The 15,201-nt window shown below is 36.0% G+C and overlaps 1 protein-coding gene across 1 annotated transcript; it reads right to left on the bottom strand.

Moving 5' to 3' along the window:
* Positions 1-524: 524 nt before the first annotated feature.
* Positions 525-9,410, bottom strand: LOC141443731 (uncharacterized). The gene is made up of 5 exons (XM_074109079.1): positions 9,302-9,410; positions 3,233-3,302; positions 2,045-2,080; positions 1,520-1,747; positions 525-557 (listed from the first exon to the last, which is right to left on the bottom strand). The coding sequence occupies exons 2-5, from the start codon at positions 3,299-3,301 to the stop codon at positions 525-527; spliced, it is 366 nt and encodes a 121-aa protein (XP_073965180.1). The 5' UTR covers position 3,302; positions 9,302-9,410.
* Positions 9,411-15,201: the final 5,791 nt, after the last annotated feature.

Below are 15,201 nucleotides of genomic sequence, written 5' to 3'. Positions count from 1 at the left end.
AGTTTATAACTGTAAGAATTACACTTTTGCTGGACTAACCACGGACAAACTACACAAATGATAATTATTGACGTGTTATTGACGACAGGATGGCCAAGTGGTTAGAGAACCTGGCTACAATCATAGCTGCAATGCTCGAGGTCCCGGGTTCGATTCCCGACCGGGGCATATATATGTATGAATATATTAATGTTTGTTATCGTGTTTTGATTGTTTAATAATACTTACACTCATCTGTAAAATAAAGTACACAATTAATTACTTATTTAAAATATATATTTTTTACTTGATTTAGAGAATTAACTTTATAAGATACTACTTTTTTTCGTAACTGTAAATTTCTGACGTAAAATGTTTTTATTTCAATAATTTCATTTCTATCTTTTTTTTCCTGTTTACATACAAGATTACAGGTATTCGCGGATATAATTACCGTTAGCTGTAAAAAAGGAGGTATATAGTTAAAAAAACTAACTAAATTTTGTTGTACAAAATAAATACTTCAAGAAAAACTAAAAATTAAATTAACTTACATTTGCTACTGCCTCTTTTCCACCCTAGGAGAAATAAGCATAATAAAAAATTGTAATTATTAAAAAAAACTATAGGTATTACATAAATTATACAATATATAATTAAAAGTTAACAGAAATACTCAGAATCAAAATACCATTTACGGGACTTATCACGCTATTTTTACACAAGTAATATTTACCTCGACGTTTCGGCAACCACACACCGGGTGTTTATAGGGTTGATTGTAGTTGTGGGAGTTCCTATATCGGACAGACGAAAATAACAATAGCTGAGAGGGTCAAGGAACACATTGCAGCTGTTAAAAATCGCCAGGTAAACAAGTCAGCCATAGCCGAGCATTTAATTTTGTTGGAGTCAGGGCCCAACCACTGGATTGAGCTTCACAATCCCAAAATTCTGTCCTCGGAACGTCATTTTTACTCAAGAATGGTACGTGAAGCGGTTGAAATAAAAAGCATAAGAAAATAACCGGGACGATGGGTATAAGCTTTCATCTTCGTGGAATCCTGTTATTAATGAGTGTCGGCGTCGGGATGAATGTTCGGAGGGACGATCGGACGTTGTTAGTGTTGTGTGTCGGTGTGATAGGGTGACTAATAAAAGTGACCAGGTGCGGGTAGTTCGTGATACGAGTGCAGGTACTATTAGTGATCAAGTGCGGGTAGTTCGAAGAACTCGCGCTGCTAGGCAGACTTGACACCCCACACTTCAGTCTACTCGTGACCACGGCATCTGTAACGTTGCCGAAACGTCGAGGTAAATATGACTTGTGTAAAAATAGCGTGATAAGACCCGTAAATGGTATTTTGACTATGAGTGAGAATCACGAAAGTTTAAAACGTTATAGAAATACTCAGAAACAGAAACTCACTTATTTAGTCAACTACACACCAATATTAATCAATATAAAAAAATTAAACTCAACCCTTAAAGAGTTGAAAGTTTATAAGAAGTTTATTTAATACTCTAATTGATTACTTACATCAGCAGTTGAATTTTCCCCTCCTGGAGTCGTCTCCCCCTCGGGAGTCGTCTCTCCCTGCGGAGTCGTCTCCCCCCCTGGGGTCGTCTCCCCCGCTGGAGTCGTCTCCCCTCCTGGGGTAGTTTCCCCTCCTGGGGTAGTTTCCCCTCCCTCGGGAGTTTCCCCGCCTGGAGTAGTTGTGTCCCCTTCTGCAGGCGTTACTGTCGTTGTCTCTTCTTCTTGTCTTCTCTATTTGAACATATTTGTTTTTAAATTTTTAATTCAAGCTTTGGCCTTATGGTGTGGCGATAAAGGCACCAAATATAGGTACGTACCCTACCGGATTACAATATCGCACTTATATACCTACCAATATTAGTCAAATTAACGTATTTTTTTAAATGTTGCAAACAAAAAGCATTCAAGGTGGAACCTTTGTGCTACTAATGTCATGTTGACATCCCATACTTTTTTCAAGAAAATCATAGTGAAATTGATTATTAAAAGTTGTCAAACATGAATCAGTTTGATCTACTGTAATCTTACCGCAGGTTTATCTTCACTTCTTCTTAACAGCTGCTTCTGTAAGAAAAAAAAATTAACAAAACTGCTCATTGTTTTGTTTTTATTTCGAACCCCTCCCCCTTTAAACGTCTTACGTTATATGAATGCTTCGTAATAAGAATACATCACGAAGTTTCCCGAACGCTGCCCATCCGAGTTGAATTTGTCGAGCGAAACTCTTTGTCGAAGTTGGACCTTCCTAATGAGAGATTTCGACTTTTATTTCTGTCAAATAGACCTCACTACTAACGCCATCTAGCGATATTTCGCCTGTCTTTTATTTAGCCCTCATTTGTCCAACCAAGGAAACAAAGTGGTCAACAACCAAAAAAAACCATATCTCAGAGCTATAGGTTATCACTGGCAACACATGGGTGAGCATTTCAAAAAAAGTTTGTACATTTGATTTGCGACTCCGATTTGACGTAGAGTAAACGATACTGAGTCGTAATGACATAGTCTCTCAAAATGTCCCAATTGGTTTGTATGGAAATTTCCTTTTTTGTTACCAAAACTCTATGGATTTCTTTCCATACAAATTAATTGGGACATTTCGGGAGACTTATGTTATTTAAACTCAGTATCGTTCACTCTATCTACCTGCAATTTTTTACCCAAATCGGAGTCGTAAATCAAATGTACAAACTTTTTTAGAAATGCTCAGGTACAGTTTTTCTTAACCCCCAACGCAAAAAAGAGGGGTGTTATAAGTTTGACCGCTATGTGTGTCTGTCTGTGGCACCGTAGCTCTTAAACGGATCGACAGATTTGAATGCGGTTTTTTTATTATAATCAGGGTTTCTAGTGACGTTTCTTAGACATGTTCCATCAAAATCGGCTCAGCCGTTTTTGAGATATTTGGACTTTGAAATAACAAAGTCGGGGATTTTCCAACTTTTTGTTGGTTAGGTTATTTATTTTAAACAACGTTAGGGGGGCTACTAAGAAATTCTAACATTGGAGTTCGTATCGTTCCGTCTCTCTCACTGTCGTATAAATAATAATAAGCGTCAACGGGACAACAAGATACCCACACATGCTTTTTTGGCAACTCTAGCTGCCTGTCAACGTCAACGCTCCTATTTTATTAATGAATAGGTAGCGTTCAACTCAAAATTCAAAGCACTTCGTTGTATAGGGCCAAATACTAAAGCTAGTTAAGGTACTTACGCCCTCGGGCCTGGCCAATACCATGGTCCAAGTCAAAGCTAAAACAACGGCGAATCGCGGCAAGAGCATTCTGAAAGCAACATCACATGTTAACAGACTGCCCAAATTAGGGTTATTTCTGAGCGTTTGTACCTAAACTCCAATTCAATAGAATCTGACAATCCTGTAGACACTTCCAGCCTACTAATATAAACACCGGGCTGCCTAAGGCTTTGTGATGTGACTATTATTCTTTTTTGATTCCTTTTAGATGATAATTGCAACAACAGGGACATATATAATCAAGTGTGCTCACGATAGGGTGTCTTAAATATGTAGAAAATTGACAGATTCTATTGAATTGTACTTTACATTATGTATTTCGCAAGTCGTTCTGTATGTACTCATGGGCAGTGGTGATTATTTCCCATCAGATTCAGATTTTCAATAAAAATAAAATAATATTTGTCCGAATTACAGTTTGTCAATCAATCAATCAAATAATTTATTAGCGAACAATAGGTTCAATCTGCGAAGCAATTCAATGGTGTGTGTGAAGTTCCCAATCCGCACTGGGCCCGCGTGGGAACTATGGCCCAAGCCCTCTTGTTCTGAGAGGAGGCCTGTGCCCAGCAGTGGGACGTATATAGGCTGGGATGATGAACAATAGATATACACATAAAATAACAATGCTGGATGATAGATACATTATACTCGTATAAAATAAGTTCAGGGCGTACAAATATTTCTTATAACTATCATAATATAGGTTGTTGTTGTTTCTTAAAAAAAAATATGGCTCTGTCCATCGGAGGACAATTTTACCAGTGTCTAGTAGTTTTTGCCGTTGTACGGTAAAAAAAATCTAGAAAACGAAATATGAGAGGTAATGGTGGATGAACGATGACAGCGCGAATCCTATCATATAGGTTGGTTGGTTGGTTTTTTAGAAAAATATGGCTCTGTCCATTGGAGGACAATTTTGCCAGTGTCTAGTAGGTTTTGCCGTTGTACGATAAAAAAAATCTCTATCATATAGGTATTTGGTCTAACATGATTCAAATGACAGATGCCAAACTGACGGAACTAGAGTCCCTCCTACTGTTACGCAAACTATCGATACTTTTGCATGTACCTAGTGCTGAAAGAGGCAATAGCATTATTTGTTGGTTTAAACGTTACGCTATCGAACTGAAAGTCTTATTTGAATTTTAAAATATAATTTATTCAACATTTGGTGTGTCACTTTCCGACTCTGACGAACAATCTTGCAAATTAATAATAAGTTCGTTTATTTTACCGTTTTTATTTTACCGATAACCCTCACCTCTAGCAATTGCGGCCTATTGAAACAACATTGTAAGGACGTTCATTCAAGAAAGTAAGTTAACTTAACAATTTTTTAGCAAATTTGAGTTCAAATATGAGAACAATCAGCAGTTTTAATGTGATTTAATTTTTTCAAGCATTATATCTGTTGGAAAAAATAAAAAAATTGTTACCGCCTCACAAAGTTACATAATCATCATGTGTCGTTTGAATCATCTTAGAACAAATAGAATTAAATAGTATAAGTGTCAGAGGGACCGCACGACACGAACTTCGAGTTTCGAGTTTCGGAGTAGCCTTGCAGTCACGCTTATTGAATGAGGGCTATCGCGAATGAATTCGCCGCTAGAGGCGCTAGTGTAGCGTGAGGTCTCCGAAATGTCAAATCTCATAGTTTTTGGGTGAGCTACGCGGGTTTATTTATAATTAGACTTTTTTTGTGAATATTTTGCATTACCTGAAATTAATTATGCCAATTATGCGTTACGGGGCAATGAATGTCTGTGTTTTGAGACAGTTTTGTCTTTTGGAAACTTTTGTCCTCCCTTTTTTTCCGAACAAAACGGGACTAACCAACACTGTGGTTGCTGGATATTTTTATGGTACGGTTTTAAGGTGTTTTAAATATGATTTTAATCTAAACTTTGTTTTAACGCCCGTAATAACAGACTCTGAAAGCCACACTTAAAAACCTCACGCAACAGTGCGCCATCTAGTGAGACAAAAAACGATAGCCCTCATTAAATTGTCATAATTTTTTCCCACTGAAATCGCGTAAAATTTTCTGAAATTTTTAAATTGTCATCATAAAGAAAAACATACTTATGAGGTAGCATTGGATTCGTCATAACTGTCGGAGTGACATAGGGTATATTGGGTATCAAATGAAAGCTAAAGCCCATTCTAAATATACATATATGGGTTATAATTCTTTTAATCTACCAGTTTCACAAAAATATCAAAAAGTATAAAATAAAACATTAAAATTTAAAAAATCAAAAACCCGACTGCCTTAAAAACTAAAAGGAAGAAAATAAGTCTAGTGGTCTAGAACTCTGTTAAGTAGCTGATTTAAAGTGCAACAGTCGGGACCCATTCAAATCGCGACCCCAGCTCAATAATGTGGCGTTTAAATTAGCTACTGGACAGTTCTCGACCACTAGACTTTATTTTCTTCCTTTTAGTTTTTTTTTAGAAAGCGGAGAGACTATACCGTTCCATTTTGATTGTTACACAAAACTACTATACAATAATATAATATATTAATAATATAAAATAAATGCGGTATAATATGCTAAATCTTATTAATCTTTAAAGATGGTTTTCAATCAAAGTTGCTGCGCAGTTCACCCGTTTTTGTACCTGGAGCTGTGGACTGGACTGAACTTCGCCCCACTGGTCAGTGGTTAAACGTATTATAATCCTTTTGCGAAACAGTCTATTTGAATTTCTAAGTCGCTCGCCACGACATCTAACGGTAGATTTGAGTAAGCCTAGTTTTTCCTACTCCCCGTAAGAGGCGCTGTATAATTGTTGCCTGTAACCAAAGGCAAATAGCGTTATAACTTTAGTAAGACTACTCAGCACTAGATGACGCCGTAAATTTGTTTCAAATAACTGACTACAGATGGCGGTGTTACTTTAGTTTGACTACTCCATATTCTCTAGGCTCTGAAAATTTGTTTCAAGTAAATAACTACAGATGGCAGTGTTATTTTAGTGCTGCTATCGGACGCCGGAGAGATTTAAATAAGACAAAGATTACAAACATACAATACAAATATTCTTACCACAAATCAGTACAAAAAATCTATATATTCGACATACATTCAGGGTAGACAACTGGCGGTCTTATCGCTTAAAAGCGATCTCCTCCAGCCAGACAACCATTTGGGTACATAGATCTTAAGATTATGTCAAACAAAATCGTAGTCGTATCGTACCTTTGCGATTTTCGTTCACAATAAAATTTTATTTATGTAAAATGAAGTTGAACAAAAGTTTAATATCAGTTAAAAAAGATAATAATTATACAGTAGAATTCAATACGCCTGCGGCGGTTAATAAAAGTTGTAGCTAAATAGAAAAACTTTGTGATAATTTCTTGACGATTCTACATGTGTTCGGTACCCAATACCCATAACACAAGCTTTGCTTACTGAATCAATTTGATCATTATGATAAGTCAATTGGGGAAATTCTTTTCGTTGTAATTAATTAACATCACATGAATTTTAACTAAAAAAAATTAGAAGCAAAAACCGACTCCAACAAAAAATTCCTAACAAAAATCAAAAACCCGACTGCCTTAAAAACTATAAGGAAGAAAATATTAAAATTCATGCCAAATAACAGCTTTCTAGTAGGTGCTAAAACGGTATCTGAGCTTACCCGCGCGATAGACAGACAAACAGACGGATAGACATGGCGAAACTATAAAGGTTCCTAGTTGACTACGGAACCCTAAAAACAGAATAAAATCAATATTTAAGGGGGCTCCCATACAACAAACGTGTTTTTTTGCTAATGTCTTATGTTGTATAGATAACGGTACGGAACCCTTCGTGCGCTAGTCCGACTCGCACTTGGCTGCTTTTTATTTAACCTTAATCTAGGTACCAATTTGAAATCAGTGCTGATGGGCTTCTATCACTCCTCCTGGCTCGTGCTGAGGCACCTAGTTAATTCAAATTGGTACCTAGATTAAAGTTAATTAAAAAGGGCTTTTCTTTTTTGCTTTTCTGTTTTTTCGGCGATTTTTTTTGTTAAAAAGTTTTAGATTAAGGTAACCGCGTCTATTACCGTGGTACTTAAGGAAGTTTTCAAATTAATCCAAAAAATTAAGGGTATCCAAGCTCCTTAACAAACGATAATAGTTTTTTTTAAGAGCGTTTGTTGAACTTTCAGTGTCGTAACTTTTCGGGCTCATTTTGGTTATTAGTATTTGATAAAATAATTATTGAAACCAAAATACCTAAATCTTCTATTACTGTGGTAATGGACAGGCAGTGATTATATTACCGCGAATTGAGCTTTTATTACCGAGGGTATAAAAACCAGAATTTTTCTACCATCGGTAAGTAATAGGAACCCGACTCATGATTTGGAACTTAATACCGAGGGATTAAAAAAAAATGGCATTGCATTGGTTCTGTATATTATATTGCACGCCAAGTTTTTTATTGAGAAAACTAAATAAAAAACTGATACTACAATATATATATATATATATATATATATATATATTATGTTTTGTTTTATTTTTTGTTTTTACGCACACGTATACATATTAATGTATACGTGTGCTGAGTAAAATTCACAACTTTATCAAAATATCTACACTTACTCTACTACTTACTTATCCTAAATGTGAACTATTTTGACAGAAAAATAAAATGTCACTCGGTAATAGATACTCATTTAAGAACCTATCGCCAACCCAAATAAAACTGTGTGGGTCGTCAATATTCCCATACCTACATTCTATTACGTGGAGGTGGTGGTGGTTTACGACCCATCGATATACCATACCATCGATAATAAGCTTGATTTGGTGTATTGTAAAATCTAATTCATACCCATAAAAACAATAGGATAGAGTTGTGTTTGCATTACAAATCAAAAATACTTATTACAACCAAACAAAGTAAATATAAAAAAATTGTCGCAATATTTAAACAACTTACACTAAACTACAAATTCAGTACTGAAGTTTTTGTTAAAAATTAAGAGTTTCTTAATACTTTTCATACCACGGATATAGTTTTTTAAAAGCGCGAATAGATCAAGATTGGAATAACTGTAACAAATAAGATAAACGATTTATACCGGGAATGAAGAACCAAAATCACCACTTTAATTGGTATTACAATCCGTAGTAAAACAAAAAATGGCGCCTATCGCCGCTGTATTTTTTCCATTTTAACCGTATTGCCAAACCAAAAATACACAAAAATTATCAAAAGCCATTTAAAAACCATAACTATTATGAAAAATACCTACTAAATAAGATTCGAGTCCGCTTGTATGTGGTGTCTCGCGTTAGTATGGCAAATCGTCGAACTACGGTGTCGTTTCAGAAATAGACGAATTGCGAGAACTTTGATTCATTCAAATAGGTACACTAGCGCTCATAGGTCCGTGAGTCAACTAGATTACTAAATAAGCTTCGATCGTGTAAAATATTATTTTTATGAAATCGATCGGCTTGATTATAAAATATTTTATAATCAATTTTATAAGCATATATTTTAAATTGCCGTGGTGATGGCAGCCGATTTCGATAGCCCCGGTAATAGGCGCCGTTACCTTATAAAATATATTCTTTGGTTGCAGCTCGTCAAAAGTAGATAACTTGGTAGTGGGAATCGAAAACCGGCGATGAAATTTGGTACCTACCTACCTATAGACATATTTTAAGATCCCGGGGAAAAATATAGGATAGTTTTTCCCTCGGACAATAGCACAGTTCTTACGGGATTACGATAAACAATCTACAGAACGAAACGGACGGACGGAACGGAATGCCGAGGACCTGGGTTCGATTCCCAGCGCTGGTCTTATTTTTCTGGTTTTTCTGTGTATCTATATTTCAGTTTGTATTTTCGATATAGGTTTTACGGGATGACCGTAAAAGTAACAAAAAAATTTGGAATGGAAAAAAAAATCAAAAAGATTCCAAAAAACCAATCTTACGATAAACAAGTTTTCGCTTCAAAGTATAATTGGGTATATATCGTATTATTATACTTCAAACCATACCTTCACTTCTTCCACTGCACGAATCAAAGTTTGGAAACTTAGTTCATATTTTATTACTGAGCTATAAACAGAACAATTCCATTTCACATATAAAACCTGTTTACGTTTTTACAGCGTTGCTAAGCTAATAAAAATGACATTAGCCCGGTCATTCTACACTTTTTTTGGAAATAATTCGATATAAGGATATTTTTTTGTATACGGCTTTTACGTGTAATTTTAAGGACCTATATTTTCGAATCCACCAAAATTTGGTTCCGGAAGATGGTAAAAAAAAGTTGTACCCTCAAATAGGTGATTTTTTTTGAGCAAAAATGTTATCAGCAAATTGATTGTCAAAATTGTTTGAATAATTCAGTTTTTAGACCCGCAAGCCACAACGCAAGCTGAATCCGCCAATATATCTAACAGGAACTTAAAAAAAAAAGATTATTTCGTAATACGTCTAATTTGTATTAGGAAAAAAAAATAGATTTTTTAAGTCACATATTATCAAGAAATTGGATTTCAAATAATTATCATTTACAATCCAACACTAGATATGATTGTAAATTACGTATTTTGTTAAACCGATATAACATGAGCAGCAACAATAAGTGCAAAAAGTCTCAAGGCACGTTCAAAAGACATACCTAAACCTTAACTATACTTACCTTTTATGCCACTATCGTAATTAATTTTTACTTAAAAATATATGAAGCCTTTTTTTAAGTTCCTTTAAAAAAAAGTGGATTTTACATGTGATACAAATAACATAAATAAAACGAGTAAATTATGAAGTAAATAGGCTTAAGTATAGCAATTTCGCCTGATTTTTACAGAATTATCAAAGATTCATTTTTATAAAATTTTACTGTCACGGTGATACATTTTGGTGGATTATTGAAGAATATATTTGCAAATTACGTGACCTAATTTTTAATGCAAAAATTGCTTATTTGAATTAATGTTGATTTTACTTAGAGCGAAGATGTTAGGTGACTGGGGTAAATGAAAATTTCAACAGATAGGTAGTTGTAGAATTTTGACGTAACAACAGTGGCGTGACGTCATAACATAACAACTTTATTTTCACCGGGTTGCTTAATTTTTAGGGTTCCGTAGTCAAAATGACAATAACCCTCCTTCTTCGCAGTCGAGTAAAAACGGGACCCTTATAGTTTCGTCCTTTCCGTCCGTCTGTAAGTCCTGTACCTGTGTAGCGCAAAAAAAGGAAGATGCACTACAAAATTACGAATTAATTTATTTATAAAAAAGATTTGCTGAATCGAATAAACAATTTATTGGATTTTGAACATGAAACTACCGCGTTAGTACTACTATACTGTATATTCTGTGACTACCGTGAGACTCACTCATAAAATGCTCACGCGAGCAGAGCGGTGGCGCGTAGTGTGCGTGTTGCGTGCTCCTGAGAAGAAGGGCTACGAAATAGCCCGAAACATGTCGAGCTAAACGCGGTTTACGACGTGAGTTACCCGTTACAATATCATTTAATTTATTGGATAGTATTTTTACACATGATTAACTATAATTATATATTTCTAACAAAACCTAATGTTTAAAACCAAAAAATAAACTAATAGGAACCCCTGACAGATAATTGAATCTACAGTAATAGGTATACCAAAAGAATTAATGCGTGTAAATCTTCGATCAAAAATTAGTACTAATTGTTGATCGAAGGTGTAGTTGCTTATTTTAGAATTTTGAAAAAAGAGGTAAGTAATTAAAACTGGCCAATAAGAAGGCAAAAATTAAAATTACTTATTATTAGTATATTTTTTATCGAGGGACTAAACTAAGCCACCAAAAAAGACAACTAAAAAAATAAAAAAAGCTCGCAAAAAAACGCCGACAAAAAAACGCCGCCAAAAAAGACAACAAAAAAGTAAAAAATAATTATGCACTACCTAGCTGTTGCCCGCGACTTCATCTGCGAAGAGTTCGTTTCACTATCCCGCGGGGACTATGCTGATTTCCCGCAAAATTAGCCTAAGTTAATTTAGTACTTACTTACGTACTTTAGTTTTCTGTTAACCTATTTATATATAGGTTAATGACGTGTAGCCAACGATGTCTGAATGAAAAGATACTGCACATATTTTATAACCCCCGACGCAAAAAGAGGGGTGTTAAAAGTTTGACTGCTATGTGTGTCTGGGTGTCTGTGTGTCTGTGTGTGTGTGTCTGTCTGTCTGTGGCACCGTAGCTCTTAAACGGGTGGACCGACTTGAATGCGGTTTTTTAAAACGAAAGCAGGTTTTCTAGCGATGGTTCTTAGACATGTTTTATCAAAATCGTTTAGCCATTTTTGAGATATTGCTTTATTGACTTTGAAGTGATAAAGTAAGGGGTTTTCTAACTTTTGTTGGTTAGGTTATAGTCTTAAAAGCATTGATTCTAATTTATTTAGAATGATCTCTAGTTGAAATCTGACTCACTAATTCAGCGAGTTGCGAGTTGAACTCCAACGCCACAATGCCAGAGTCAAATGTTTTCCTCTATATACCTATATATATATTTACTGTGCTTTTTAAATTAATACAAAATATCACATATTCGAAATCCTCACAGTAAGACGCGAGTTTACTACTAGCGCTATCTAGTGGTGTTTTAGTGAACTATTTTCCGACTATTTTCAAATGATAGAATAAGGTTATCCTGTAAACTAAAAGCAATGAACTATATTTTGTATTATTTTTTTCAAAATTCTAGGCTCAGAATTTCGGAGATCAGTAGCTAGGGCTACTACGAAATTCGAAATTCTTCGTATCGTACCGTCCTGCTGACGCTAATATTATTACTATTAATATTAATATTATTATTAATATACGAATATACAGCAGGGCTACTACGAAACTCGAAACTCGAAGTTCGTATCGTACCGTCCCTCTCGCTCTCGTATTAAATAATATGTGTCAGAGGGACCGCACGACACGAACTTCGAGTTTCGAGTTTCGTAGTAGCCCTGCAGATGGAATGGTAAATTTTCGTCTTCCTTCATAGGTGCTTCATAGACTACTCAGAGAACCAGGGCGGGTTGCCAACCGTAAAAAAATCCCTCGTACTATGCAGCTAAAAATCTCTTATTTTGGCTTACAAACCTCTTAGGTACGTTTATTATTATGCATCTAAAACGTGCTAAAACCAAAATTAATTAAACTATTGGATTTAAGACTTTTTACTCAATCTACTAAATAAAACATCAAATAATGGTCATGCAAAATGTTCGTATTCGTATGGCCATGTTAACAAAATCTCGTACGAGGTTGATGGTATCCTCGTACCTCGTACAGCAGGCAGGGCAACTACGAAACTCGAAGTTCGTGTGGTGTTGTCCCTCTGCAGGGCTACTAATTTTTATAAATAGTATAAGTGTCAGCAGGGCTACTACGAAACTCAAACTCGAAGTTCGTGTCGTGCGATCCCTGCTGACACTTATACTATTTAATACGAGAGTGAGAGGGACGGTACGATACGAACTTCGAGTTTCGAGTTTCGTAGTAGCCCTGCTGACACTTATACTATTTATTACGAGAGTGAGAGGGACGGTACGATACGAACTTCGAGTTTGTCAAGGGCAGACCTCTTGAGGGGAGGTTTGACCTTAAAGGAGGCCTAGTAAGTTATTCTTTGAGTAAAACAATAAGACTTTTTAACAATTTTTTTAATTAAATATTGAACACAAAAAATAACAGGCCTAATTTGACAAAATTAAAAGTAAAAGTATTACGAGAATCTCAGGTAGTGAGTTCAAGAGATTTTATTGAGAGGTGGTTCTGATTATTCGGTCTCACTGGCCTACACTTCCCTGGAGTCGGAGAGAAGAACCCGGAGCGAAGAGGCTGGCCACAGCAGGGGGGCCTGGTCCAGCTGAGTGGTCGTCGGTGCCGAGGTCAAAAGGGGCCTTAGGGCGGCAGGACGAGCAGCCTGGACAAGTGTTCCACGCAGGAGCGATCAGGGTCTTGGACGAGCCAGGAAGGATGTGCAGTACTCCGGAAGTTAAGGCCGTCAGGGCTTAGTGTCAGGTTAAAGGAGCCGCCTGAGCCGTGAGAATTGTAGCCGAACGGAGCTTTGAAAGTTGTACGAAGGTTGTAAGCCGTACAAAGGTTTGGAAGTTGAAGCCGTACGGAGGTGCCCTGCAAATTAGGTGGTGTCAGTTGTGGTCCAGTGCTAGATTGTTTGCCAGTCACTCCTCTGCAGCGATGCCCCAACTCTTAGGGCGAGCTGAATTGCAGTGAGTGGCAAGGACAATCATACGGAGTTACAGGCAGGCAAGGAAAGTGATTCTAGTTTTATATAATTATTTTTAAAAAACAAAAGGTAAAAATAATAGCCTAAGTGACCGTTAAAATTTGAAATACAACAGTTCACTAAATAACCGTTAGAGGATTACATTTGAAATTAAACGTTACTTAGCTGAGTTTGAATTTATTTTAACACCGGTACGCATCCGTTGCATAAAAGTAATAAGCATTAACATAGTTCTGAGTTTATAACAACGGATGAGAGAAATTAACAAGTGTTAAAATATTAAGTATAAGAAATGTTTGAAATAAAAGATTCCCTGGCCAGGGGAAGCCTTCAGTTCAATTACACAAGTTAAATTATAAAGAAAATAATTATAATAAAATACACAGAAAAACACAAGAGTTAAATATCGGAGAACTTACCAAGTCTGGGCGTATGGAGCTTTCGAGAGAGCTGTTTAGTGTAGTCTGAGCTGTTGAATGTGTATTTTACAGCTGTGCTTCAGCTTTTAAGGGCGAGAATATTACAGTTAGAATTCCCCCGGTCACAGCTGATCGACGACACCCCCCTTGGCCGACAAAAACGGTCAAGGGTGAGTTGGTTATAAATATATTTAGTCGTACAAACTCGTGTAGTAAATGAGTGTAATAAAATGCCTACTTTTATAAAATAAATAAGTAAATAATAAATAAATATTAAATACATATTATTACGTAAATAAATAAGTCAAGAGAAAACTACGGTGGCGACCTCTAGAGTTCGTCCGTCATTCTGCTCAGAGATCCCTTATTGAAGTAAGCGCCATCTAGCTTACACTGAGCTAACTAAGATGTCAGCGATCGCCTATGTGCATCGTGACAGTACGCCCGTCCCTCCAAAAGAAATTTGAGCCTCATAGCAAATTTCGATAAAAAAAATACACTATGACATAACGCTTACATACGTCGTCTCTCATACTATGATCATACTTCTACTCTCATGGCGGGTCAAACAACAACAGAGGCTTGTTGACCCTTATGTCAAAGGAATAAAATGTGTTAATGGAAGGTGGACGTTGTATGCTTCATAAAAATATAATTATAGACATTAATTAAATCTGTGATTGAAATTACCATCCGTTCCAATCATTAGAGTTTTGAATTACAGAGGCTAAGGGCATATTTTACGTGTTACCAACCGCACGGGTTCCGTAATTCAAATTTTAAAATACTTTTTAACGAGTTGCAAGTTCTCGGGTAAAGGCTTAAGGACAGATCAATTAACATTATAATAATGAGTGGCGGACCGCGACAAATGATTATACTAGTTTAGCGTGTACCAAGTAATATGTACGCGCCATAGATTTAAAGAAATAATAGTGCAAAAGGGTGCAGGTCCGCGCGGAGGCGGCGCGCTAAAATGACTTGATTCTATAAATAGAACCGTGCGTCTAAGTGATAAGGGAGTGTGATAAGACAAAAATTAAATTAATACGCGTGCGCATTCGCCGGTGCTAAATGGAGACTGATGTGACGGCGCGCGACAGCTGATCGCCCGTCCAGATGCATTATGTAATTAGTACATTGAAAAGGAAGCAAGTGATGTATTATATATTGAAGCATATAAACAATTAATTAATCTGTGATTGGAATTACCATCCGTCCCAA

This window comes from Choristoneura fumiferana, chromosome 28 (genome assembly GCF_025370935.1).
Source record: "Choristoneura fumiferana chromosome 28, NRCan_CFum_1, whole genome shotgun sequence".
NCBI classification, from domain to species: Eukaryota; Metazoa; Arthropoda; class Insecta; order Lepidoptera; family Tortricidae; genus Choristoneura; species Choristoneura fumiferana.
The sequence above is the reverse complement of the archived record's forward strand: the minus strand, read 5'-3'. Positions and strand labels throughout refer to the sequence as shown.